Source organism: Amphiura filiformis, chromosome 2 (assembly GCF_039555335.1).
Source record: "Amphiura filiformis chromosome 2, Afil_fr2py, whole genome shotgun sequence".
NCBI lineage: Eukaryota > Metazoa > Echinodermata > Ophiuroidea > Amphilepidida > Amphiuridae > Amphiura > Amphiura filiformis.
This window is the reverse complement of record NC_092629.1, coordinates 87,712,107-87,736,691: the sequence shown is the minus strand read 5'-3', so window position 1 is coordinate 87,736,691 and position 24,585 is coordinate 87,712,107. Positions and strand designations below refer to the sequence as shown.

The window sequence follows — 24,585 nt, the reverse complement described above, 5'->3', positions numbered from 1 at the left end:
CATTAGTATTGATTTTTCCGTTAAACATTATCAAGAATTAATATCACAGGTTTTATTGCAGATAGGAAGTTGGCTTAGTGATACTATCTGTTGATTCAGAACCGGAAGGTGCCGGGTTCGATTCCCACCTATGTCTATTTTTTTTAAAGACTTGGAAAATTACTGCAGTAAGTTTATTTGGCGCGCGATCTCAGTTCCCAGTTATTCATTTTCTGATGGCTGTGCCTCTTTGTTACAGGCACCCTCCCTCTGGAATCCAAACCACGGTTCGCTCATAACACCTCCCTTAACTCAATACAAGTACAGGATGTATCATTAGAAAAAGTTCGAGGCCATCTCCCATTCAACGTGTATGGGGACTTGACTACGTAAAAATCAGACCAGGCGGCTGACACTGAAAAATTTGCATGGAAAAATGACCCGTCTCCTCCGCAGCCAATTTGGTTCCGCTCCATCGAAATCAAGCCGGTCACGGAGGAGACTACCCTCCTTTGTGTTTGTTCATTTGTGTATGGAGAGCCCTTTTTGGAGTCCGGAATGACTTAGGCTACGCTCTCAGCTAGAGTCCGACGCTGCATTGCACTAGAAATACCTTTTCTGTGAAATCGCTATAGAGCCAACCGGGAGCACGTATTCGTTTTGAAAATATAGCATTAAAATTAGTATCACCCTTGTGGCCACCGTGCAGTGGAAAACCTTAATTCTTTCATTAAAAGGAAATTAAAATTAAAAAAAACACGGATCTACTTGTGCACCAATAAAATTGGCACAGCAATTTGTCTCAAATATGAATGAATTTTAAGAAACATACGGGGTATGATGAACATTGACCTGACGCCATGATAGTAGGATCTAATAGTCGTTTTATATACAATGTATATACCGTATTGTCATAATACCAATATTTGTCATTTTATATAATGAGTAATATCTAGCAACGTAAATGTGCAGTTCATATGCACAAACGAATACTGATCTTTATGATATTCAGGTTTTGTACATCACATATAACATGTCACATAGGAGGTCATACGTGTTGACCTTCATCTATTGTATTTGTTCATCTGTGTATGGAGAGGATTAGCGCCATTAAACGCCATTAAAACGCCATCAGTATTAGGGCGTAGTTCAGTGAACTCACCGGATTGCTATTCCAAGTACTTTGATAATACAGATAATATGTATTAATGGGTCGAGGCGATTGCATTGAAAAACCTAATAAATTATTCATAACAGTTACGTAATCAATCGATAGTGCGGACACTTTTTATTTGCAAACCACCAAAATTCGTGATCTTTTAGCGTTGGAAAAGAAACCACGTGAATAGAGTGCCCTCTCAAGAATATCAACTCTCTGATCAGACCCTCATCGGTATAGGCTAACTGCACGTATCCACTCCTTTCGAAAGCCGTATCTTGCTAAACAAATGTATTTAGGTCAAAATACCACAATTAATATTGATTTGAATATGTTATCTTCATATTACATGTAATTTCAACCACGAATTTCACTGTTTCGTAGTGAAACAAGGCCCGATAAAGCCATTGGCAATACATGGTACAATGCTTTCAGCGCTAACATGTACATACGGCTGTGTGCTACCATTAATACTACATACAGTCCATTCATAAAAATACATGTATCAAACTCACTCGATAGTATGAACCATAATTTACTTAGTATAATTGAGCCAAATTTGGACATCAATCGGTGTTTTTCTTTTAGGTAGGTACCATGAAATATTCATATAATTCAATAGAGCAAACTTTATGCAAATTGATCATGCATCAACTCATGGCTACTTGACGTAATTTTTTGCCTTCTGATTGGCTGATCGATATTGCATAGCATGTACATTCCAACAAAGGATTTGAACCGGTGTCCTTCACCGTAATCAGTAGCGCAATGCAGTCCATTCAATCAAACGTTGTCATCAACCTATTTGATGGTAGTGCAATTTTTATGTGTGAGGCGAACTGTCGCGGTAGATTGCAATCATGCTTTTGTTGAATGCATTTGAATAGTCCGCCATATTTACGGTATGATACCAGTGGCGTACCGTGGCCGCCCCAACCCCGGGGGCTGAAGAAAATTCAATTTTGCCGCCCCTTCCTCAATAGCCAGAAAAAGTTGACCCAATTTTTTTCTCGGTCGTTTGAAAAAGTGAAGAGCAAAAAAAAAAAAAAAAAAAAAAAGGGTTTCAGGCGCAAGCGCCCTAAAAGCTGCATATTTTGATGTATAGTAACATTTTTTCAACATTTTTTATGCTTTTTCAAATTTTTCCGCCCTTTTTTATTTACTAATTCTTTTTGCCGCACCTTCGTTTTTGCCGCCCCTGTTTTTGCCGCCCCTTCATTTTGGCCGCCCCCTACTTGTACCCCGGGGGGCTTGCGCCCCCAAAGCCCCCCCCCAAAAAATACGCGCATGGATACGTCATATGCACAGCCTCTATAGCCGTGCATGCGCAGGTTATTGTGTAAATTCACATTTATACCCGCATGCAATAGCATGCAGGGTATCTTCCCATCCTGTGGTTTCTTCTCCTCCTCCTCCTCCTTTTCCTCCCATCAAACACATCATTCTGTCAAGGCTAGCGCTAAAACTACAAGGGCCCCAGGTCCCATATGTGGTACACTTATGGGCCCTACCCCGTAGAAGTGCCTTTTGCCCATTTTGGCCCCAGAGGTCAAAGGTCACGGGCCCCAGGGGCCCAAATGTGAAAATTCAAAGCACGCCGTTTCTCATCAAATGAAGCAGCCTCAGGGCCCTAAGTTGGTACACTGATAGCCCTAGGGGTACTCTATATTTACAAAATACAAGAGCCCCATATGTTATATATTATTGGCCCCAGGGGCCCAAATGTTAAAATATGGTGCAACAGATTGACAAGTCTAGCTCTATAAGTATAAGATGACTAGGACTCATATGTGGCATATGTATGGGCCCTAAGTTGTAGATGTGCCTTTTGCCCATTTTGGCCCCATATGTACAAGGCTAGGGGCCCAGGGGCCTAAATGTTAAAACAAAGGGCCGGCCGTTTCTCAGCAAATAAAGTAGCTACAGGGTTCAGATTTGGTACACAGATAGGTCTTTAGTATTATATTGTCATATGTATATATAACCCCCATATGTCACATAATATGGGCCCCAGGGCCCCAAAAGCTAAAACATAGGGCCGGCCGTTACTCAGTAAATAAAGCAGCTACAGTGCCCAGCTTGAGTTTTCTGATAGTACTTAAGAATTATACTTCAACATATGTACATGAGCCCCATAAGTCAAATGTTATGGGCCCCAGGGCCCCAAATGTTAAAACAAAGGGCCGGGCCGTTTCTCATCAAATAAAGCAGCTTCAGGGCTCAGAGTTTGTACACAGATTGCACCTGAGAATTATATAGTTATATGTACATATGAGCCCCATATGTCACATAATATGGGCCCAGGGCCCCAAACGCTAAAACATAGGGCCGGCCGTTACTCAGTAAATAAAGCAGCTACACTGCCCAGCTTAAGTCTACTGATAGCACTTGAGAATTATACTTCAACGTAATTATGTACATGGGCCTCATAAGTCAAATATTATGGGCCCCAGGGCCCCAAATGTTAAAACAAAGGGCGGGCCGTTTCTCATCAAAGAAAGCAGCTTCCGGACTCAGAATTTGTACACAGATAGCACCTGCGAATTATATTGTTACTAACACCCACACACCCATCCACCCCACACACGTAGGACTAAACAGACAGGTCGTATTATATCATAATTGGAAATACCAGCGTGAAGCGTTAAGGCTGTTCCAGTTAAATTACATACCCATTGGCTGTTCCATTTAATTTACACACTCCTCTGAAATGTCCCCCCAAAAGGCTGTTCCGTTTAATTTACATACTCCCTCTGAAATGGCTGTTCCATTTAATTTACATACTCCCTCTGGAATAGTTTCCCCCTAATCATATTGCATAGCCTCACTGTGAGTAAGAGAGACTGACAACAGCAACTTATGGAGAGTAAGAGAGACGACTCACCTGGGAGGGGACTTTTACAATTTCTTTATTTTAAGTGCTACGACAGTGCAACCTACATTCAATTAAAGCTTGTGACTTGGACTTTCACTTTTTACACATTTTCTGCCCAATTGGACGACTATTTACAATTTCTTTATTTTAAGTCCTCAGCAAATAAGGGTTATAAGTTTGGCTACACCGATAACATGCGGGTATAGCCGTATTTGTGTACAAATATATAGCCTTCTAGTTACATATTATGATCATCCTCTCGTGGCAGTGTATGCGGTTCTTATAAATATATATATTAATAAATATTTTATTCTCCAATTGTATTGGCTGGTGGCAAGATGTAAATTGGGTGATGATGTCACATCTCATTACAGTTTGTCACTCGGTCTGTGGTAACTTGTTGTAATGTAAAAATGATTAATACCCTTCAACTTTGTCGCTTCTTCCAAATTCAACATTATATCTTCTTGAAAATTACTTCACTGAAATTTCAGTGATTCAAGACAAGTGGTTCATTATAGAAATGAGGTACATTCTAGCGATACCTCTTTTCTTATCATAAATAACGTACGGCTTGTCTTGAGTCATTGAAATTCCAGTGTAGTAACTGGATTCCTTGCCCCTACATAACTCTTTTTTTACCAGTGTGTTATTATATTTGGAGAAAAATGCAAAAATAGTCACAAATTTATCAAGGGGTGTAGTACCACCTTAAGTGACCACTAATTTCAGTGTAATTGCAACAGAATTAATCACTATTCATTTCAGAAAAGTATATTAAAGAACATATCAAAGTCACCAAAAGGCCAATTCTCCAATAAAGTGTTCAAGTTTGGTCTCAGGAATGACAAATGCCAACCACGAAGAATTCATGAAAATCATTCAGAATCGTAAACTTAGATAGTTTCCAAACACAAAACAATGTATGGGTGATTTTTCAAATATACTTAGCAATATTACTTGTGCGTATTGGGGGTAACGTATCTGTGGTAAAAATATATGTGAAGCATTTTCCCACTTTTGTCCTAATCTTGCAAGTGTAAAACCTTAAATTACCGACTTTTAAGTCGGTAAGGTTTTAAAATACCTATACTTATTATATTATATTATACTTATTATATAATTATATTAAAATACCTATACTTGATCAGTCATCACCCAAATGATCCAATGTCTTGCATGGTATTTGGCTTCATTTATCACATTTTTAGGTAATTTAGGTAACGTATCTGTGACGACATGAACGTAACGTCAGGACCTTTTGCCATTAATAGACCTGATTTTTTTTACTTTGAAACCATTGTGTTATGTACCACATATAAATCAATGTTCAACTTACAATTATGACTTTTGTGTGCAATATTGCAATACTTTTGTATATTGTGTGAATGTAGAATTAGAACCTACTGTCTGTTCAATTAGCTTAGATTCTTGTATTTTTAAGATATTTGAAAAAATACAAAATTGTGGTCAAAGTCATCAAAGAAAAGTGTTATCACAGCCATGGACTATCGCCACGTTCATTTAGCATAACAAACGGATACATTGTACATGTAGTTCTGAAAACAAGCATGCCTAGAGCAGGGGAATTCATTATTGTCATAATAAAAAGTACGCTGTATTCCTTTCCTAGTGTCTCTGTATGCTAGCTAAATGATATGTCATGAGTTCAAACAAGACAATAAATACAATAATGCAAGAGGTATATGAACGGCAAACACTTTTTCAATCTTGAGATGAGGTTGAAAGATGAGCAAAATGGCGGTTCATGACGGGCATTCCATATATTGCAACTTGAGAGGATGCCAAGTTTGCTTAGGTCATTTTTTGATTGACCTGCGTGGTTTGGCTTTGACAAAGGAGAAGATATTAGAAATCAGGTGCAAACAAACCACGTGACCCGATTTCTATGCAGGTGAGATTGCAACCCATATCAAAAAATGAGACTTTTTCGGATAACTTCCCGATAGTTACCTGGTAGACACCGGCAAATTTCACATGCAAATTAGATAGGTAGCGGGTGACTACCCGATAAATATTTGGGAAACCATAGTGGATACCTTTCAGGTAATATATAGGTACCAGATGACTACCCGATGACTGTTTTGGCAAACTAGCGGGTAACCACCCGATGACTTTTTTGGGGAAATAGCGGATAACTACCCGATAACTTTTCGTTGACCTAGCGGATAACTTTTGGTGACGATATACCTGGTGACCTCTCTGGAGACTTCCTGTTGACCTTTTGGGGAATGCAGAAATACAAATTCATGAGTATGCACAAATTTAGGCAATTTAGCTTATTATTTGAATGGTAGTTTTTGGAGAAATACAACTCTGCAGTCATAGCAGTTGAGCTTGTGCTATCTTGCTATAAGAAACTTAAAAGTGTACAATGTAATTGTAGTTATTGTACAAAAATATTCTTCTGATTTAATTTGGTTCACCTTTATAAGGTGCATACCTTTCAATTAATGTACAACCAAATTGTTATGATATCAGCATAATTATATTCATGTATTACAATACCTAATGTGATCACATCACTGACACAGCCTATATTTTTTATATCAAATATTATAATTTATTTGCAACAAATAGCTTAACATAAAGCTTATCAGTTAATTGACACATTAGCTGATGATTAGTAATTTAATTGGCATTAATTTACTGTCAAATCATGTATAATTTACTAGAAAAGATATAAACGAAAACATTCAAATGTGAAAGACTGCATCAATATACAAATCATTTCATACACATTTTCCTACCTGCATTGCCATATGAAATCAAGCGTTCGACAGCATGTTCCATATTAATTAGTAAACATCCTGTAATGTCCTACATGTAAATCCATACATTTTGGACCACAAATAACTTGAATATTCTGCACAAATATATTCCAACTACCAACAGCTAGCTACTCCATTTTGAATTCATTCAGTGACCTGTGACATATACCCACCCACAATGCATTCATAAGATGCGTAATGTTATTTTCAAGATTAAATTAAAAGCGGATAACCACCGGGTAACTCCTGCAAAGAATCTAAGATTCTGGGAACCTTCTGGGTAACTCATTTGAAATATTTGAGTTTTGGGGAGACTTCCGGATGTCTACCCGAAAACTTTTGGATAACTTAATTAGGTATCCGCAAGGCATCCGCTAGCGGGCACTTTCGGATAACTCTGGAAAAGGTACCCGAAAGGTTTCTGATGACCACCGAATGGTCATCGGGTGTTCACCGGGAAACTTTTCTTTTTGCTATGGGAAGTGAAGCCATTCTCGGAGATGTCTGATATGAGGTCGGTATATTTTAGTGCGTAGTGCATTCATGAGCCTTATTAATATTTTGTTCAAACGGAACTGTCAACTCAACCAAGTGGACATATTTCTTTTCAGTGTAGGACTTAAAAAACATGTACAAGACGACCTGTTTATACGTCTTTCATAAGTATTTATACGTTTCCGAGAGTTATCTTAATTGTTGTATTTTTACAGTTTCTGGTTGTTTCTCAGTGCTTTCTGTCAACCATCACACTACTTTGTACGCATACTGATGTCCCGGTTCGTTGAACATCCAATCTGGAACAAACTCGTATCCCTCTTTTACCCATAACCCTTTGCGAACCAGTGCCTCCAAGTCGGCTTCGAATTTTCCATCTTTGAATGTGTCAACAGTATCCTTGGATTCAGAATCCACATCCAATATAATTGGGCCGCCTGTAAATGATAAATAATGTATGTGATTACCGCACAGGGATGTAGAAAGTGCCATCTTTCTCACGAGCATATTTTTTTCTCCTAGCATTTTTCTCCCACATGACATAATTTCCTGACTTTTGATAGTCATTTCTTGGGAACGATGCTCCAAGGTCCCTCACTTGCTGAATCCCTGTCACGGCATGGATAGGACATATAGCATGAAGCTATAAACCGTCCTTTTTACTAGTTATGGTATAGGCTAGTTACACTATACAGAGGGCAATCTTGTGAGAATCTACTGAATAGAGATGATCTGTTTACACCTCCACTGTATTTATAAATGAAAGTCTAGATATATCTGGAATAATATTTTTATACTGCGCATCTTAATATCAAAGACGACTCACCTGGTTTGACAATGCGTATCAGTTGTGGCAAGCATTCTAGATTCAAATGACCGCTTCCAAGAGCTCCGCATAAAACTAGGCCGTCATAGCTGTCTGAAAGTTGATAAAAAAGAATTGGCACATCTATTACGATAGGCCTACTCACTATGGGCAAAACATTTGTTGTTATGCGTTCATCAGTAGCGTAGCCAGCAGGGGAAGAGTGTCCCTCTGACAAAAAATGAAAGAAGAGAGTGCCCCTCTGACAAAATAAGAAAGAGGAAATCTGGAGAGCAAAGGAAAAGAAAAGGGGCAAGGGCACCCTGATCATGGGCCTAAATAGTGTAAAATATATTTTTTGCGCGCTGCGCGCGCACATTGTCACTATAATTTAAAGCCTTTTTTATTCCGATTATGGGCGAAAATTTTGCGCACATCGTCACAATAAAGCCTTATTTGGAAGCTCGAAGAAATGCACAGTCTCTCTAAAAAAAAAAGACGGTATTATGTATTGTATATATGATGCATGTTTTTTCGTCTGTGCCCCCCAAAAAATACATTTTGTATTTTGCCCCCTCTGACCAAGAAAGCTGGCTACGCCCCTGGCGTTCATAGTGGCATACATCAAAACATCTGCACTGAATTATCGAATCTATGTGAAGTCATCTGATGCCAGTGCTGTAGCAAAGGTGAAGGGCAAGGGGGGGTAGCAAGTGTTATGGCGGAAGCATTATTAAGGTCACCTCTGATTCCTATGGCAAATTTGTCATGTACCGAAGGAGAAGCCTACCGGGGCCTACCGGACCAACTTGAAAATATATGCTCTCAAGAGTCTGCGTCTGCGCGTCCTGGGGCCCCTTACTTTTGTTGTTTTTGAAGATTTAACCCCTTAAATTACAAGTATAAATTGGCCAAACTGCATAGACATCTTAAAGCTTAAATTATTTTAAAAATCATTTGCCGAGTTACTCATAATAAAATTTCGTCATTTTTTCATACACAAATGGAACCATTATTATATAAAACCCAAGAAATCTTTTGTATAGAGCTTTCAAAATCATGAAAACAATCGGTCAATACATATTACATCCAATAACATCGATCTTGATAAGTTGCGCACGCACGTATAGTACAAAATACTTTCGGAGCGATTGCCGAATAGGGTGCAAATGTAATATGTCTTTTGGGAATTGGTTTGTCGCAGACGTATTGGGCTTACATATACATTGTAGTCAAGTGCATATGAGATATGAAACTACAATTGTTATAATGTGTCTGTGACAATGTGTCATGATCATAGTGTGTTGAGTCTATGCGTCAGCGTCAATGTGAAAAGATTATAGTGTGTTGTGTCTATGCGTCAGCGTCCGAAAATGCATAAGAGATATTTGCTTGAATGCGTCTTGTTCTGGGCAATTTTGTCAGTGACGCATTGGTTTTTATAAAGGCTGCGTAGATGTGTGCCGAATTGACGCATGTATGAGAGACTTAGATGTGTGCTATTTAAAATTTGCCTGAGTTGACAGGCTTTAAACCCCTGAAAGTTTGTGACGCTGACGTATTGTACTTATACGCCTAAAGCCTGTTTTGATTTTTTATTTTTTTTTTGTCAATGACGCATTGGTTGAACATATCGCCACCTGTTATTTCTCATAAATGTTACAAAGGCTTCGTAGATGTCTGACGCATTGACGCATCCATTGTAGGCTATTTATTTAGTTTGTGACGCTGACGTATTGTACTTATACGCCTAAAGCCTGTTTTGAAAAAAGTTTGTCAGTGACGCATTGGTTGTACATATCGCCACGTGTTATTTCTCATAAATGTTACAACATATAATATGATATAAACTAGAGAGATAATAGCTATATTTTGCTGAATACATCAGTGTCAATATACACGTCACTTTCAATGTGACTTAAAAATAATGAGGTATAAACAAATAAAATACGTCAAGCGACTTAAAATACGACAGTGTCATTATACGAAAACGTCAGTGTCAATGCGATAATACCACATAGTGGGCGAATGCGTCAGTATCAATGAGATAATACCACATAGTTTAGGCGAATACGTCAGTGACAATGCGATAATACCACATAGCTTAGGCGAATACGTCAGTGTCAATGCGATAATACCACATAGTGGGCGAATGCGTCAATAGCAATGCAATAATACCACAAAGTGTGCGAATGCGTCAGTGTCAAGTACAATGCGATAATCCACAAAGTAGGCGAATGCGTTAGTGTCAATGCGATATTATATCCCTCATTAATATATTCTCGTTCATTAATTGGTTAAACGAGTATCATGTGACCCAAAATAAATTTGCTATTTTGCAAACTTGTTAACAAGCCGATTGATGAGGGAACGGGGTACTATTCAAAGTACTATCTCCCGGGGAAATAGTTTTACTATCTCCCTCTGAGCGCGTCCCGGAGCGCGTATGACCTCATGACCGCGTCGCAGTTACTAGTGGTCAATGCAACTCGCCACATACGCGGGATATCAGTACCGGCTCCGGGGTATTAATGTGTAGCAATTCGTTTTGTCTTGCGAAGCACATAATTAAGCAGCACAGATATGACAGAAGTGCAGCTAAAATACGGCGGTTTAATGGCATAATCTGAGTTACATCAGGATCAGTATCTTAATATTGATGGCGAAATAACAGGGAACATGTTAACATGGTTACTCGTTTCACGGCGGTATTGTAGAGGTTGTCACACATTTTCACGGTAAGCTTTAGCCGCTCAACTGTGTGCGTGCTTTGTGCATTCAATCAAAACAAAGCAAGGCGGCCGGCCGGCGTAGCCTTGACTAGGCCTAGCCTACATTTATGCCTAGGCCTATGCCTTGTGTTTAATGAACAAAGAATATATTAATGAAGGATATAAAACAAATATTTACTGCTCTAAATTCGGGATCTGGTGGCGGTCTCGGGAAAATAGTAGGCTCACGGTCTCCAGTTCACCTCGGGGACCAATACCCTCATGAGCAGTAAATATTTGTATAATATAGTAGGCGAATTTATTTTTATCACAGGTTAGCTTACCATCTTGTATATCCAGTTTGTTGGTTCCGATGCGACTACATATCAGGCGTCGGTAGATTCCTCTTTCTTTGCTAAATTTCAAACTTTCAGTAGAAATATCAACTCCATCTATATTCTTAAATCCTAGCTTTGTCAACTGTGTAAGTATAAGATGAGAACAGGCATAATTATTGTTGTCTGATGGCATGTAAAACCGAGTCATTTTAAAGAAAAGTTGAACAATGATGGCGCTACATATCTAAAATCTTGTTTGCATCTTTACGAGGACTAGACACTTGTAAAATGTGGATGCCACGGATCTTTCGCTAGCTTGCAGACGAAACTGTGTGTATCATATAAATAAGGGTAACTCTATCCGGGGTTTTTGGTGGATTCTCCCTCGGCATTTTGAGGCTTTAAAAGCTGACGGGGCACCAGGTAAAACGTAGGTGGGGAACACACGGGGGGGGCTTTTTGTTTGAAAATCGCCTGAAAAACATAGAAAGACGTGCAATTTAGGGGTCATTCAGAGACGAAATTTTCAAAATCAAATTTAATACTTGGACCTCTATTTTGGTCGAATCTCGGTGGTCTTTCGGAGCTGTGGAATCCAAAACGTAAACATACCCATGTGGTCATTTGTATTAAAGGGCAGGTATTTTGCAAAAACAAGTTTATCTCTATTCGAACAAAATAATTATTACATTACAAGTTGACACTCGTTGCAATTTTTTATGCGTATTTCTCCTGAAAAAAAGAGAAATTGTGTATGTAAAATTCGGGCTCATACGTGTTCTTCCCATAACAATGCTGCATAACAATATGCAGACTATTGTTCTCATTTCGGGAACAAAGCGTCACATAGTATTGTTACTATGAGTTTGCTTTGTAATATTTCATCCAACTGAAACTATAATAACTATAGCATTGAAATAGCCACAGGGAAATCAGATACATGAGTTTGTGGACTTCACACGGTCTATATGCTAGTCTCAGATTGATCACGCTGAAATTTTAAGCTCAAATTATTTTTTTTTATTTTTTAGCCTAAATTTCTCATGATATTGATATACATATGAATTGTAGTATCACAATTTACTAATATATAAAAAAAGATTGATTTTAACCATATGTTTAAAAACTATTAAATTTGTAATACTTAAGTCAGAGGTTTTTTTTTTTCTGTGAACAACAACAGTATACGTTCTGTGCACTGAGAATGTTTATAGTCCCTTCTCGCAGAGCAGGCACAGTCATTTCATGATGTCAATTTTTTTCTAGGTCAGATCTGTCTCGTTCGAAGGAACTCATCGCTGAAGTTGGTTTTTGCGGAATATCAATTTTAAACGTCTTATTTTCTCAAAAAATGGGTATTTTTTATTGTCCTCATAATATTACCTTGCCAATGATAATGATGTTGTCCGAGCAATAAACCTGACATTTAAGGTCCCCCTCCTGGATTCCGTTATTTAATCATGTGGGTGCGTGCACGCGCAGTGGTTTTGATAAATTATAAAGGATGTTATACAATTTTCGGTCATACCTCGTGTGCCACAAGACCCGTTCCGCAGGCCATATCCATAATTTCAGCATCTTTGTTAGTCAGCAATTTTGCCATAGTTTCTGCTGCTCTTCGAGGTGCAGGATAACCCTCTTCAGCCATATCCTACAATAATGTTTAAAGTGGAAACAAACTTCGAATAACAATGCTGTTTATTCATACGTAAGTGGTAAATGTAAATAGAAACCAAAATTATACTTCTACACTTCTCAAATTTGGTACACTCACCGGAGCGCTTTCACCAGGTCAACCGGCGTCTTCAGCGGATGTTATTGCTCTGAAGATTTGCTGTTGCTAGTGATGTTGTTGAGACACTGGTATGACAATATCAGCTCAAGCAATAATAAAAAACTAGCTTTTATCCCCGTTTCATGAATGTTGGACGTGCGCGGCAATTACCCACTTGAGATGCCACTAAAATGAAAACTGCAATCTATCGTTTGGAGGGGATAAGCAAGAAATTTCAGAACAAACTTCAACCTGTCCGGCGCGCAAGTTTCATCATAAATTCACCTTGAGTAATTAGCTCTTTTTATCCCTTGTAAAAACAATAGAAAACAAAAGCTTCGACGGACGGTAAGTACTCGTATTATGCGGATTTCGTATTATTTACCTCGTATTAAACAGTTTATTTTGTACAGTAAATAATAGGGGGAAATCGGGGCGTGTTTCTGTTCGTAGTAAGCGGTTTCTCGCATTAAGCGATCTCGTGTTAACGAGTTTCCTTTTAATTTAGAGTCCAGTTTGCGACTCAAGTGTGTGTATGAGTAAAAAGTTGTTATCATTGGATTTATAAATTTTGATATCCGATTTCTTAAGGGGGTACTACACCCCTGCCCAATTTTGTGCCTATTTTTGCATTTTTCTCAAAAATTATAGCGCATTGGTGACAAATAAGATATATATATATGTGACCATCCACCACGAAGTGGTAGTAAAGTCGGCCGTAGGTCATTTTCAGTTTATTGCAGAATGTGATAGTATGCACTTTCAGCTTTAAAATGACACCTAAAGCAGCTTCATCGGACATCTGAAAGTGAAGTTATGGTTCATCAAAGGTCAAATTCCTAATATATTTTACATAGAAATCCATATACTGTTTTTGATTGTATCTCAAAATGGAAAATGCCGACTTTACGACCAGTTTGTGGTAGATGGGCACATATTAGGGCAAGGACTACAACTACTGCACTGGAAATTTTATTTCAGCACAGACAACAGTTGTGGAGTTACAGTCAAAATGAGGGAAACCAATATCTGATCAATAAATCAATAACTACTTGCCTTGAGTTGCTGAATTTTAAGTTCAGTAGTTGTAGTCCTTGCCCCTATAATATACCTTACTTGTCACCAATAGGCCTACACTATAATTTTTGAGAAAAATGCAAAAAAAAAAAAGGCACAAAATTGGCCAGGGGTGTAGTACCCCCTTAAACGGTTAATACAACAGAATGATAACTATTAATACTAGGGTGGTGTGATAATTTAAAAAAATTTAAACCCCCAGCTCAAAATATGGAGACAACCAATATGAACTAGAAAAAAACAGTTTCAGTGAAATTCGAATATTGTAACCCCCCCCATCCCCCCGGTAAATGCCCTCTGAAAGTTTGACAATAAGGTTGCAATGTGAAAAATGCATTATACAATCGTGGCTTTAGGTTATCGTTTCAGGCATCTTAATGCAAAAGGTACATTCCGGAGGATCCCTCCTTTTAATTTTAAACAAAAATCATTGAAAGCAATAGCTTTGTGAAAGGTTTTAAAATAAAACTTCGCGTTATCTCATTTACGTCTATGAATCATATAATAAGAACCAAATGTCCAATGTCTTTCAAAATAAAGCAAATTGAAGCTGACATTTAAAACAAATTAAATATGAGAAAACATAAATTGACTTAAAATAGGCCTACACCTTCTGCTCAGTTGTTTTGTAACCAGCGGGGGTGGGGGGGGGGGGGCAGGGTAGGGAGCTGGAGCCCCAATTTTGAACCCTTGCCCCTGTTTGCCCCCCCCACCAATGAAAAAAGTAGGCCTACTTCTGAGAGTTATTAATTAACCTCATATCTGGTCATTTTAACCTTAAAAAACACAAATTTTTGCACGCATTTATTTCACTTTTTTTACCATAATATCACCAGTTTAGCTTCAATATGTACCATAAACTTCTTTTGTCGCCAAAAGGTGCTGGATTCCTACCCCCTCATTTATTACCGGTATGTTTGCCCCCGCTTGCCCCCCCCAAATGAAAGTGTCTAGTTGCGCCACTGCTTTTGCTTTCTGTCTCCCCATCCCCTTAAATTTGAGGATACTAAAGGATTATTTTACCTTCACGTAAGTTGAAGCCCATTCATCATAGAACTGCTTTATTCCTTCCTCCGTTTGTGGGAAGTTTCTCTCATAACAAGCGCGAATTTGGGCCGACTTCGACATGACGAAACCTGAACTAGTCAACTGTTTGCAATCCCATGCAGATACACTTTGGTCACGCAAATGAATGTATGTGATTTTGTCAGCAGTTTGCAGCACGTAACATGACTCCTCACTGTTCATGTCAATGATAACCTTGAGAGGGCCTATTTTAAATCAAGATCTTTTTAATTTCGTGTCCATTTAAGTGATCAACGTCTTGTATTCTTTCGTTGTAATTGGGACTTGTCAACCTCATAGAAAACTAAGTCCCGAAGAACACCAAAATGCCTCAAGTAGCTCTATAGATCATTTTTACCTAAACTCCGATTGCACTTTTGGCGTAGTGATTTTGTCTAATTCGACCTTGAACCACGCATAATTTGTTTAGTAAGGCCTTCTGATTGTGAATTGACAGCAAAGATATTGCAACTTATATCAATGTTCGATATACTGATAGTGTGTTAGCTCCCAGGTTAGCTCAGGGAAGTTGAAATATAATGGAAAGGCAAACTGGAATACCGTCACGATTCAAGCACCAACAGCGTCTATGTTATGCTATTATAATGTCATTTTGTCTGTAAACCTTCAAGAAATATGGCAAATCACATTGTACAGTAGGTTTGAAATAAAGCTACATTAGATTATTTTCATAAATGCAACACAACATATTTTATTATGCCGAGATTGCACCCCTCCCCCTCCACTGGAGCTGAGGGTCGCCTAACTCGCCTTTACCCCGTTTGGTCAATATTTGTATCCCTAAAATTAATGCAAAGTCTTCCCGCTTTTTACGGGGGGGTGTGTGTGTGTGGGGGGGGTAAGTCGAAAACAATTACTGGCTGCATTATTTTGACCTGGTATATTAATGAAGGATATAGTTTCAAATATCATATTTTTATTACGTTTGCAAAAAGTGACTTTTTATGTAAACTAAGGTAGATTTGCTCCAAAGCCGACATATTTTCCATCCGATTCAAAGAAAAAATTAAAAACCATGCCATATACCCTCTGACACTAAAGCCGAGCTATTTTCCATTCAATTGAAAGAAAAAATGAAAACCATGCCATATGCCCTCTGACACTACAGCCTGTCTCAAAAAAAAAATTGTGCAAGTGAAAAGCGCCCTCTTGGCGATTAGAAAATACCGGTGTAACATGATTCTTACATCAATATCAAGGGCACAGTCTTAGCTCTCAAATACCGTTTGTTCTGTTCAATTTGCTCTTTTTAATCTCGAGATATGTTTAGTTAAGAACGAAAGGGTAAAATCACAATTGTGCCACTTTTACTAGGGAATAGGGCCGTAAATCAATGATAGCTGATGTTGATGCGGCTAATGCACTACCCACTTCGGGGCTCGTGCATTAGACGCATCAACACCAGCGCGCGTGCATTATTTTGTCTAATTTCATAAATTTGTCAAATTTCATGAACTTGTCAAAGTTCATTAACACATAAGTGTGTAATATTTGTTTGTCTTTTAACATGTACTGAATGACAAGAAAACAGTATTTACCCGGGGGGTTCACTCCCATTGTGGCCTGTACACCATCCGCGATAATGAAAACGCGTAAAAAGGGTCGTTTTTCGTGGGTAGGCACGATACGCGCGTATCGCGTTTAGGGTGTCAAAAACATGAAAAATTGCAAAAAAGGGTAGCAAAATTGCAATTGCTAAATACGCGGAAATGAAATTTAGGGTATGAAATTTGATGTTAGGAATGAAATCCCTGTTTAGGGTGTCGTTTTAGCCAAGGGTTAAATCCTTGTTTAGGGTGCTTTTCAAAAGTTGATTATCGCGGATGGTGTACAGGTCACAATGGGAGTGACCCCCGGGAGTATTTACTATGGTAAACGCATTGGCATGCACATGTATTAAATTAATTTTTCAGCAGAATGTTTCGTTATCATTTAATTTGTCGTAAGAGGAAAAAGAGAATCATAATACCTTTATCATGATAAAACATTAAAAATAATTTTGTATTGTTGTGTAATTGATGCATTCCTTTGATTTCACGAAGGAACTCTTGATGAACTTGATGCTATCATTGATTTTCATGTACAGCCTTCTTCCCTAGAAAAAGTGGCACAAATGTGATTTTACCCTTTCGTTGTTAAGTAAGCATATCTCGAGATTAAAACAAGCAAATTGAACAGACTAAACGGCATTTTAGAACTAAGACTATGCCCGTGACGTCGATACAAGCATTATTTCACAACGGTATTTTCTAATTGCCACAGAGGGCGCTTTTCACTTGCACAATTTTTTTGAGACAGGCTGTATAGTAAAGACGTGAGTGGACTTTAGCCATGTTAGCAAACAGTGTATGTCTACAAACAGTGTATGTTATAGGTATATATGGGCATTGCCTAGTTAACATCACTGTGTGAAAAATAACCGGCCAATATTTTAACTATTCTCCAAACTTTTTCTCCAAACTTCTAGCAAATATATTTCTCTAACATGACCTAAAATTACAGCTAGGTTAGATGTTCAGAAGGGGTCGCACTTTCGTAGAATATGAGTGAGGGCAAAGCATAGCTAGCTCATAGCTAGCCAACTCCCCGTGTTAATTGAATGGAGATTTGACCGAAAATATTGAGCTATATTGGTAACGGACCGCTCCGTTCTGAAGGATGCCACAAAAAAAAACGGTACAAGCTCCATTTAAACTATTCTAAATAGGTTCTAGAAAATATAGTTTTGTAACATGTCCTAAATTTTAAGCTAATTTAGATGTTTGGAGAGGGTCGCACTTTTGTGTTTTAGGAAGGATATGTAAACGACAGATAACACCAAAAATATGAAGAAATTATTTCCAAACCGTGTTAAGTCAACAATCATTATGTTGCTCATTTTCAAGAATGCTGGTTTACAAAAAGCACGCCATTGTCTCATTTCGTGAACAAAGGTACACATACCATTGTTTCCTTTCGTTTCCTTTATAATCGTTTACCCAACTGAAGCTATAATACCAGCTTTATTGCGATGTCGCACATGTAAAACAGACACTTGTGCACAACCAGAGAATCTGATTTAACATGTTTAATCAGTTGAGCTGCTTCAATGAGTGTTATCTTGGTTTAATAGCTTTTAATGGGGTTTAAGTCCTGCAAAGGTCGAGATGAATTCTACTGTAGACATGACTGCATCATGGTTGGTGGGGTAGACCAATATCTGTGGGTAGACAATGATCTTTACTGCATAGTGGTCCTACATGTTGGCGACTCATGTAGCTTGCCTGTACACGGCAAGCGCTGTACTAGGAGTCGAGTGGTATTAATTTTTTAACCAGTCACTTGCTTAGGTTTATTTTACTCATGGATCACTGGATCTTCTAAGGTACTGCGAGGGCTCTGATAAGAGAGTGTTCATATTAAATACTTGACAAAACAGGTGAAACTTTTCGCACAAGATTTGCAATTTATGGAGAATTGGTCATTGCTCATTGACATGAAGCTATTATAATGGACAATATAAGTGTGCTCTTTCATTTAATGACATAAAATCTGAAAAATATTGTAAGGATCACTTGAGGTTTTGACAACATTTTGCTCTCACCTAATGCCAAAAATAATGCTTTTACCCGAATACCATATTTGTTATATTTTGATCTCACCGAATGCTCCTTACAAGAGGGCAAGTGCCAGCCCTACTCCTATATCTATTTCATAATGAACTGTCCCTCGGTTTTTCTACTATTGTGATTTTAGGGGGTGGGGGTGTCTGATCTGGTAGCTTCATTTAGCTCTTCCCACCATAGATTGATCCAAGGCCAAATAATATGTTTATGCACTAGGGGGCATTTATGTTCAGCGCAGCATACCATAGGCGGGAGTGATCAGGACCCCCTTCAATTTTCTTGACAATTTCGGTTTGTGAGATAAAAAATAAATCTTGATATTAGCCCATAATGATCAGGGTGAATTGTGGTGGGTGAGAAACGGGCAGCACAGAAGATGCGCCGGAAAATTCGTTAACTTTTTTTACTCCCTTGCTATTATTTTCTCTTCTTTTCTTTCCATTTTCCTGCTTTCCCTTGGGGGCAAAAACACTTTTTAAGCAATGTGCACTTTAGGATACACAAGAAAACACACTAACATGACTAAGTCAACAAAAGCTGTTTATGACCGGCATGACCGGTGCAAATTTACTATACAATTGAATATATGAATACAAAAGCCACCCAAGTCCATACTGTGGCCAAATTGATTTAAGCATGGGAATTTGTTGCTATGCATAGGCATGTCATATACTAGTATATGAAAAAACAACGCAAATTCATCCATTGTGTCTATTGAGCATGTGAAAAATAGCATGTATGAAAGAACCACCCAAGTCCATGATTTGAGTCTTGTAACACATTGATTGAAATCCAGTATGTATAAAAGTCCGCTTGTAACACATTCATTGCTTCAGAGTGACTTTTGAGAAAAAAAATGGGTTTAATAAAGGAAAGTGTGTGGTTTATATTACATGGCAGCAACATTATACACACCCGTGTGCTTTATTTTGTATTATCTTACTGGTGGTAATCTCATTCAAACATTGTTGTCTTTGTATATGATTCAAAAAACCACCCAAGTCCAAAATTTAAAATGAACCCCACGAAGCCTCCCTGAAATGCTAATCGTCATACTTAATACAGTTTAACCCACTCATTTGCACGTAAAACTTACCACATAATGAAAACTTTACCAAGAAAATGGACAAATACTAAGTGTGAGCCAGAGGTCTGTGGGGAGACTGCAGTATTTTGACTCTGTGACCTATCCTGGTCCACATGTATGGTAAAACATTACTAGTGCGTGGGCGGATCCACACAGAGAGTTCTTATGACGTCACCGATTTGAGCTCAACACAGAGGCTAAGTTCGACTGGAAGGCAGTTTTTCAAGATAAAAAAAAAACATACTTCTCCTTATTCAATAGGAATGAGGTTGGTATCACTATCTGGAGAATTTCAGTGACATATCAATGCAATTTACCCCAAATTTGTACGACCTTTAGTTGTCATATACCAAACGGAGATATCTGTCCGACCCAGATATTTTGAGGCCAAAGGGGAAATTCTCCATTGAGAAGTTGTCAGACATGAACTTTTCTAGTTAAAAAAACCATATATTTTGTTCAGCTATGTAAATGAATTGAAGTTCAGTGACTAGATGAAAAAATATCCTTTTCAATGGTGTTTACCCCAGGTTTATACTATGAGTAGATCCAAAGATATGAGCTATGGAAGTAAAACAGAGAGGATTTGACTCTATGCTTTAGTGGCCGTGCAGTAGTGTGCAGAGCAGATGTCGCAAAGTTTTCATTATGATTGACCAGGTAAATATAACTGAAGGAATTAAAATGATACACATGTTTTTCTCTCAAAATCACTTCCCATGGACTTGGGTGGGTTTTGTATTCATGTATACATTTTTTTTTTTAATCCTGGGGATATTTTTGGCAGGAATATAGGCAGTTAGATGTAACGCTACTTAAGATATCACTAATATCAAAACAAAGCATTGCAAAACAGTGTTTTTAAACATGGTGTGTAAACAGGATGTAAATAAAAAGGTAAATACTTATGTCTAAATAAGTTTTACAAATTATCTATTTGCTGAGAAAACCGGCTTTTAGACAACGTTTTTACACGTTTTCGAGAGTATCGATAATGAATCTTTGTAGTTCAGATGTTTCACGTCTGAGGTCCATTTCACTAAAACTGTTCTCTCTGTTCGCAATCATACTACTTTATACACATACTGATGCCCTGGTCTGTTAAATACCCAATCTGGGATAAGTTCGTATGATTCTTTTATCCACAATCCATTGCGAACCAGTTCCTGTAAGGCGGCTTCAAATTTCCCGTCTTTAAAATGGTCAAAAGTATCCATGCTGTTACCATCCACACTGAATATAATTGGACCACCTGTAAATGATAAATACCATGAATTCTTTTACCTCAAGACATGCACTAGAAACCCACAAAGGCGAGAAAGTACCAATTTTGGCGAGAAATGGCGAGACTATGCGAGAAAAGGCGAAAAAAGGCGAAGTAGCCTTAAGGAGAGGAATGGCGAGGTTGAGATAACTAAATAGTCTTGCTCAGATTCTGGGGCAAACTGTATGCAAACAACACGGCATAATAATTACATATGTTCTACATTGTATTTTAAAACACTGAAGACCAAAATTGACGTAAATGCCATCGGAACTGCATATGTGTTTAGTTGAGTTGTAATCACATTGATTTGCTTTCGTCATTTATGTAGTGATGCGAGAATGGGCTTGATTTTATGGCAACCAGCGTTTTGTTATGTTCCAATACATTTGGCTCGCGTGCATGTGAACTTCACATGTTCAGATAATACAAAAGGATGTTACCTGAGGTCAAAAAGGAATGTCCTAATTGGCCTATTTACGAAGTCATGCATTGACCATGCACTTGTTACGACATTATTTGACAATTCAATTCATTCAGAAAATGCAAGATTGGATCATGGAGGTAGTACTAGCTACTACCTCCATGATTGGATTAAGTAAATAACTAAATCCTGTTATCTACCCAGCAATGTTTGCTTATCTTAATAATTGTGAAAAACTGTAGTGTACTAAATGGTACAAGACAGAAAAGGCAAACAGACAGAAATTTATGAGTTTTAAATTAGAGAGTTGACAGGAAGTTGTAAGAGTTAAATTGTTATGGATATGATTGGTGTAAGCGCGAAAATGTTGAATGTCAGATCAAAGTCATCCGAGGTGAATTAAGTAATGTCAATCACAAATTGTTACAGGTCATCTGAGGTGGACTAAGTTTATATTTGGATTGTCAAAACACCTTCCCCAATCAAACACATTTCTCTTGCATTTGATCATCTTCTACTGTTCCCTAGAAAAATCATTATAATACCAAATCTACACACCATGGAATTCACCATATCACGTCCAAGCTCACATTGGGCGCCCCATTCCTTTTTCAAAGGATTTTTTTATTAATAGGCTACCTCGCCTTTCTCGCCTAGCCTTGACATCTCTCTCCAAAATGGGTACTTTCTCGTCTTTGTGGGTTTTCTAATAGTACTCCCCAGACCACCTACCTTAAAAACAATTAAAAACGCGATTGAATTAAGAGTTAAGTGTAAGAAAAAAATTATCAAACAATTGTTTAAATTAATAATGCAAACCTCACGCAAATAAATTAAAACTCGCGGAAGATTTGCATGATATATATATTAAACATATCACCAAAACAATATTTATGATCATAGATAAAATATAATAAAGTGTCTATCAAAAAATAAATAATTAAGGTTGCCAAATTCAACAGACATGCAAAAGGACCCATTTCCTGATCAGGAAATGTATCACCAGATTTGTCACATTTCCTAATATGGAAATTTGCCCCGACTGCTCACCAGGTTTGACTATGCGTATCAGTTGTGGAAAGCATTCTAGACTTAAATGGCCGAGAGCCCCGCATATAATCAAACCGTCGTAGGTATCTGGAATTTAAAAATAAAATTGACGAATATGAAAGTTGTTCAAGGACTGTCTCTAGTATTCAAGCGTGTTATTAGACGTGAATATTAGACGTAACTTTAGTTAACGACGGGTCACTGGAATAAATTCCTATTACTTTCGAAGGGTACCGTTCGTGGCTCGTAAGTAAGTTAATTGAAATGGAACTTACGACTTGCCGTAAGTTCGAACAACTTTGAGACTTACAAAGCTTCGTAAAGATTAGTAAAATGGACATTAGATGTGGGATCAGTTACACCAGATGACCTTGGACTCCAGTTAAGCTTTAAAAAGTGGCCTTCATCTAAGGTTGTCAAATTTTGACAGTCGGTAACAGGTTGTTATACCGGATTGTCTGGGCAGAATAACTGGTAATTTCTGACACATTTGAATCCTGTGTCACTTTGAAAGGGTCCGAAAGAATGTGATGAACAGATGCGAAAAGAAATCGTTTTATATGAAAGCATGCAAAAATGTTTCCTAAAAAATATAATCAGGGTATTGTTTATAGCTTACCATCGTTTATATCCAGTTTATTGGTTCCGATGCTGTCGCAGATTAGGCGTCGGTACAATCCACTTTCTTTGCAAATTTTCAAAATTTCCGAGGAAATATCAACTCCGTCTATATTTTTAAATCCTTGTTGTGTCAACTGTGTAAGCATAACATGAAAACATACCTATTAGCTTGTACTTTGAATAATCACGAGTAAAGATATAAAATAATAATATCATTATTTTGTCGGAATTAATTTATCATCTAATGAAAAGAAATAATAGATTATTAATTGCAGCACATGGCTTGTAGGTCAAAATAAATGGGTAGTTTCCGCATTTAGCCCGCAAATCCCGAAAGTTAAATTACGCATTAACGGGGCGATTTTTAACCGAAATAAAAGGAAACAACGCCAATGACAACATCGACAACGATACTAATGAGAATGACGATGACAACTGCAACAATAACAACAACAACAATACAAATCCGGTCAAACAACTTGCAATAACAACAACAACACAAATCCGGTCATACCTCTTGTGCCACAAGACCTGTTCCACAGGCCATATCCATAATTTCAGCATCTTTGTTAGTTAGACATTTTGCCATAGCCTCTGCTGACCTTCGTGGTGCAATATAACCCTCATGAGTAAGATCCTATCAAGTGGAGATAATTTCGCATATTAATCATTAGACTGCTGCCCTCGATCATTCGACAACGAAATGAAATAACACTAATTAGCGGCCATTTGAATTTATGCAAATTAGGCACTGTTTTGCACTACTTGGATTTTGGGGGACTTTTGATATGTGTTATAAATGTTATTCAATATATGCATGGTAGATAATTATAAATAATCTTGCCTTCTCGTAAGTGGGAGCCCAATCGTCATAGAATTGCTTTATTCCTTCCAACGTTGTTGGGATGCGTCCCTCCTTTGCAGTACGAATTTTATCCGCCATTATGAAACCTACCAGGTTAGTAATATAGAGGTTTCCTGACCCCGGTTCCTGACCTATGCGATGGTAAGATTGCACCTATTCAGCACACAGCACATACACTATGCAAACAGCATGGTGTTTATTCGCGTTGAGTTGAATATCGTGACCTTGATCTTGTGTCGTTGTCATGTATACCTGTTGTTACTTATACCGGGCTGACAATTCATCACGCCCTCAATGTTGTTCGAAGTCTGTTGCTGATGTATGTATGTGGAGGGCAGCTGAATAGGTGTATCTTATAGTTTATACTTACTTAAATTACTTTAGATCAATATATGATGTGATCAAGTAAAATCAGTCTAAAGTAGGTAAAGCAGTATTCAGACTTTTTATACGTAAAATATTGTATGTAACATATCTACGTTATTTAATCTATTGCCATTCTATTTCCAGTAATGTTTAAGTTCTAACGAATGTTTGATGACGTAAAATCGATAATTTCTGCTAGATATTATATGTAA

The 24,585-nt window shown here is 37.8% G+C and overlaps 2 protein-coding genes across 4 annotated transcripts in view; both read right to left on the bottom strand.

Moving 5' to 3' along the window:
• The window catches only part of LOC140146782 (methyltransferase-like protein 27), a 56,877-nt gene extending 32,633 nt beyond the window's left edge, over positions 1–24,244 (bottom strand). The window contains exons 1-5 of one of the 3 annotated variants that reach the window (XM_072168660.1): positions 23,987–24,243; positions 23,657–23,779; positions 23,141–23,276; positions 22,522–22,608; positions 19,058–21,035 (exon numbers count right to left, since the gene is read on the bottom strand). In XM_072168660.1, coding sequence (XP_072024761.1) covers positions 20,848–21,035; positions 22,522–22,608; positions 23,141–23,276; positions 23,657–23,779; positions 23,987–24,085 — 633 coding nt within the window. In that variant the 5' untranslated portion in view covers positions 24,086–24,243 and the 3' untranslated portion in view covers positions 19,058–20,847. Of the gene's footprint in view, positions 1–19,037; positions 21,036–22,521; positions 22,609–23,140; positions 23,277–23,656; positions 23,780–23,986 lie in introns of those variants that run through there. The other 2 variants (XM_072168662.1, XM_072168661.1) reach the window with 2 other exon arrangements.
• Positions 6,606–15,218, bottom strand: LOC140146780 (methyltransferase-like protein 27). The gene is made up of 5 exons (XM_072168657.1): positions 15,029–15,218; positions 12,683–12,805; positions 11,161–11,296; positions 8,127–8,219; positions 6,606–7,737 (listed from the first exon to the last, which is right to left on the bottom strand). The coding sequence occupies exons 1-5, from the start codon at positions 15,131–15,133 to the stop codon at positions 7,550–7,552; spliced, it is 645 nt and encodes a 214-aa protein (XP_072024758.1). The 5' UTR covers positions 15,134–15,218; the 3' UTR covers positions 6,606–7,549.
• Positions 24,245–24,585: the final 341 nt, after the last annotated feature.

What these genes read in the sequence shown, in the direction of transcription:
- LOC140146780 (XM_072168657.1), bottom strand. Translation starts at nt 15,133, where the DNA reads ATGTCGAAGTCGGCCCAAATTCGCGCTTGTTATGAGAGAAACTTCCCA. An exon ending in GGGCTTCAACTTACGTGAAG is followed by an intron (nt 12,806 to 15,028) that starts GTAAAATAATCC and finishes ACATTATTGTAG; the next exon opens with GATATGGCTGAAGAGGGTTA. An exon ending in CAAACTGGATATACAAGATG is followed by an intron (nt 8,220 to 11,160) that starts GTAAGCTAACCT and finishes ATCAACTTTCAG; the next exon opens with ACAGCTATGACGGCCTAGTT.